Raw genomic sequence first — 3,596 nt, 5'->3', positions numbered from 1 at the left:
TTATACACAATATTTTGACACAAAATGAAATTACTGTAGAAGAATGTAAAAAATAGATTGAGTGAGAAGGGGGTAAAAGTGTAGTGTTTAAGTGTGGCAAGTCCATGTAATGTATCTCTGTTTTTCTCTGTAGAAACGCCTACCTGACCTAAAGGTCTCTGCACGGCCATGAGGAATAACACAGAATAACACTGTGAAAACTGTGAAGACTCTAAACAGCATGGGATAGAAGCGCGTCTACATCCCCTATTTAAATGTATAATTTTGTCCATAAGGGGGCAGCAGAGTACTAATATGTTGTCCAGAGCCGCACTGGGACTAGGCCTAGCATATCACGGGAGAAGTTTGAGCCAATCGAAATGCGTATTATTTTCACAACAGGAAAAACCCAGCAGATTGACCAAAAGGGGACTTCGGCACAATCAGAATGGCGGAGGACATCCATGCATTGACTTAAAATTCGTTCAAAATGTTTCGGAATATACCCATCATCAAAGCTACAATAGATCTGTGTAACTCGAGCTCGCAGATTATTCAGGTTTGTAGGCTTACTTCCGCGTTTGTTTCTTGTGTTTGTGTCTAACCAACCAACCAACCAACGGTGGTGTGCTGTGCTGCTGTTGCTGCTTGTAGGCTACTGATATGCTAAAATTAGATTACCTTGCAGCTATAGCCGAGTTTGGGAATGTCATATATGCCCTTCATGTGCCATAGGAAACATCTTAAAGAGGTGGTAGCACATTAAATGTTTAGTCATTCTAAGTGCTGATTATAGGATACAACTGTAGCCTATTTTTCTTGTGATACACCGAGTTGTGACGTTGAAGGGGCGTGGCACCGTGTCATCCATGTTGTCTGAAAACTAGATAGATGCCTGGAGGGATAAACAATTTTTTTTTTTTTTTTTTTTAATGTTATCTTTGTTAGACTAACTTTATTAAACTAAACTTTCACTATGTATGAATGTATGTCCCTAATGCTATTTTCACCTATACTATTTAAATCCTTCAAAAGGACTATGTTCCAAATGGACACCCTACTTTGTTTGTCAACAGTGTCTGACTCATTGAATATGGAAAGGGGGCCAGCAGATGGTGGACAAACAAAGGCTGGGTCCAGGGACTCCCTCTCTGCCCCCGACCCAAACCAGGAAGCAGAGTTGAGTAGCATGGCCATGGTGTGGTCCATCCAAGAGGCGGTGGAGCGGCAGACCCTGCAGATTGGCGTTTCGGCTTGCGGTGCCACAGCAGTGGTGGACGTCCTGCAGGCTCTGGGCATCACCGTGGCAGCTGAGTTGGTGGACGGCTGCGTTAGGACACGCCTGCGGCGGAATGAATCCCCTCTGCCAGACTACCTGCACTCACGGAGTGAAGCAGGTATGTGTAGGCACGTGAGGGCCCTTACACACACATACACACACACATACATACATACACACACACACACACACACCTGCATCTGCTTGAAAATTACATGGACACATGTAAACAAGTCTTTCGTTTATATATGGATTGACACCAAGCCCAAGTTACTGACTGTAAAGAAACCCAAGTACTGAAGTTAAAGCGTAACTCTTGCCAAAATGCTACCTAGGGTCAATTTTTTTGAATGTACCCGAGTCGACTTTCGTTTAAAAGCATAATTAGGACAGAAGCACCAATTTTAAGATTGACCGTATTGTCATCTATGATCGCATCAAAATCGCTATTTTTATAACACTAAGAAGGCTTGACACAACATGGAACTTTGCTCGAAGTATCACTAGGGTCTTTACACATGAACTCAAGCATTAAGAACATTGTTTGTGTACATAGAGTTTACTAAAAAGAAGGGTTTTGAACAACTCACTTGTTTTTTCCGCTCACCGCCATCTTGTCAAGAAGTGAGTTGTTCATGTTGTGTCGAACCTTCTTACTGTAGTGTTTTAAAAATAGCGATTTTGATGTGATCATAGTAGTGACCCTAGCATTCCCATTCAAAAGACCATTTGACCCAAAAACGACAATACCTTCCGTCATAATTTTGCTTTTAAACAAAGGTTTGACTTGGGTACATTCACAAAAAGACCCTAGGTTGCATTTTGGCGATATTTACGATTTAGGCATGTCTATTTGATGTGTGTGTGCGTATGTATGTGTGTTTGTATTCTATCTCAGGTGCCACCCACCAGCAGCTGATAGCTGGCGCAGAGCAGGCCAGTGATGGCATGGTGCTGGGTCGATTCTTCTCCCTGCACCCCCAGCGCAAACTGAGACTGGCGCCCTGGCTGGCCAGTTGGATCCGCAGGGGCGCTGTGCCCGTGGCCACCATGAACATGCAGCGGGCAGTGCCCGCTGGAGAGGAGACACCTGATGCCTGGCACCACCAGCTGATATTCGGGGTGGGACCCAATGCTGTGTTTATGACCAATCCTCTAGATGTCGGTCAGTATGGGAAAGCATTGTTGAACACATGGTCAGTGCCACATTTTTGCCTTTTGTATTTGACTGTGTCTGTGTATATCTGCATGTGAATCCATTTTCAGTAAGTGAGGGGGAGGTGCATGAGCGTCTCTGCAGTGAGTCAGTCCTTCTGATTCGCAGAGAAGATGTGCTGCAGAGATTGACAAGTGATATCCCTCTGTCAGCAATCTCAGATCACCCTGACCCACGGTGGAAAGGTCTCGATGTGGAAGGTGGGTTTATGTACGTGTGTGTGTTTGGGGGTTGTTGTGGTGGCTCTCACTTATTTGACATCTCAACCAACATGAGACTGTTGTTCCAAATGCATTCTCTACCAATATGTAATCTGCAGTATTTTTGTCATTAAAACATCCGAAGCTAGGATGGGACACACAAAGAAAGGATGTCTGAATCTTAATGTCAGACTCTAGCATGTCTTTTGAGGCAATTGGGGGGGAAATTGGGATCAAATAATCAAAGTATCAGTCACTGGCGACAATCACTGCATCTCTTAAGGTGTAGGGTAGATATTTATAGATAGATCACATCTCGCTCTTTCCTTATTGTTTTCACAGGTCAGGTGAAGCAGATGGTCACTGAGGAAGATCTGAGTGATGAAGAACACTCTAAAAGGACACATATTGTGATCCCTGCTGCTTACAAGTCTGGCATCACACTATTCGCCCTCAGAGACTCTGAAGTCGGGTGCAGTCTGCTCCAGGCCCCTGATCTCCCTATGCAATGATCGGACAATCTTGCTCTTCATTAAATGTGGCACAGTGATGACTTTACCTTTGTGACATTTACTATCTGTGACATTTCAATTTTTGCCAGTGATGTTAAGAGGTCAGTGGGGCTTGCTAAATGTGCCGTACATATACTGTGTTTGACATGCCATTAAAGAGAATGTTAATAATAACTTATTTACATCATGCAGTGGGGGCATTCGGTGTCAAATCAGACCAAATCCAGGAAAATGGTTGCTGAACCGTCTCAGATTTTGCTCCAAGTTTATCTACCCAATATTTAGGTCCTGCAAAATAATTTTGTTAAATGTCAATGTTTTCACCCTCAGACAAGTCTTATTTGAGGCCATGTTTGGGCATTCATATCTTGAAAAGTATTATTCCTAGCCTGCCCAACCTTGGTAGGGTG

At 43.6% G+C, this 3,596-nt stretch overlaps 1 protein-coding gene across 2 annotated transcripts; it reads left to right on the top strand.

Annotated features, from left to right (window-relative positions):
• The first annotated feature begins 369 nt into the window (after positions 1-369).
• On the top strand, positions 370-3,368 carry LOC121697760. Of its 2 annotated transcripts, none has more exons than XM_042079423.1 (5): positions 370-538; positions 1,015-1,376; positions 2,157-2,423; positions 2,525-2,674; positions 3,017-3,368. In XM_042079423.1, the coding sequence occupies exons 2-5, from the start codon at positions 1,019-1,021 to the stop codon at positions 3,184-3,186; spliced, it is 945 nt and encodes a 314-aa protein (XP_041935357.1). In that variant the 5' UTR covers positions 370-538; positions 1,015-1,018; the 3' UTR covers positions 3,187-3,368. The 2 variants fall into 2 exon arrangements, with proteins under 2 accessions (XP_041935357.1, XP_041935358.1); XM_042079424.1 differs by having other exon boundaries at positions 371-538; positions 1,056-1,376.
• The last annotated feature ends 228 nt before the right edge of the window (positions 3,369-3,596 follow it).

Source organism: Alosa sapidissima, chromosome 22 (genome assembly GCF_018492685.1).
Source record: "Alosa sapidissima isolate fAloSap1 chromosome 22, fAloSap1.pri, whole genome shotgun sequence".
Lineage (NCBI taxonomy): Eukaryota > Metazoa > Chordata > Actinopteri > Clupeiformes > Clupeidae > Alosa > Alosa sapidissima.
This window is presented reverse-complemented; position numbering and strand designations above follow the sequence as displayed.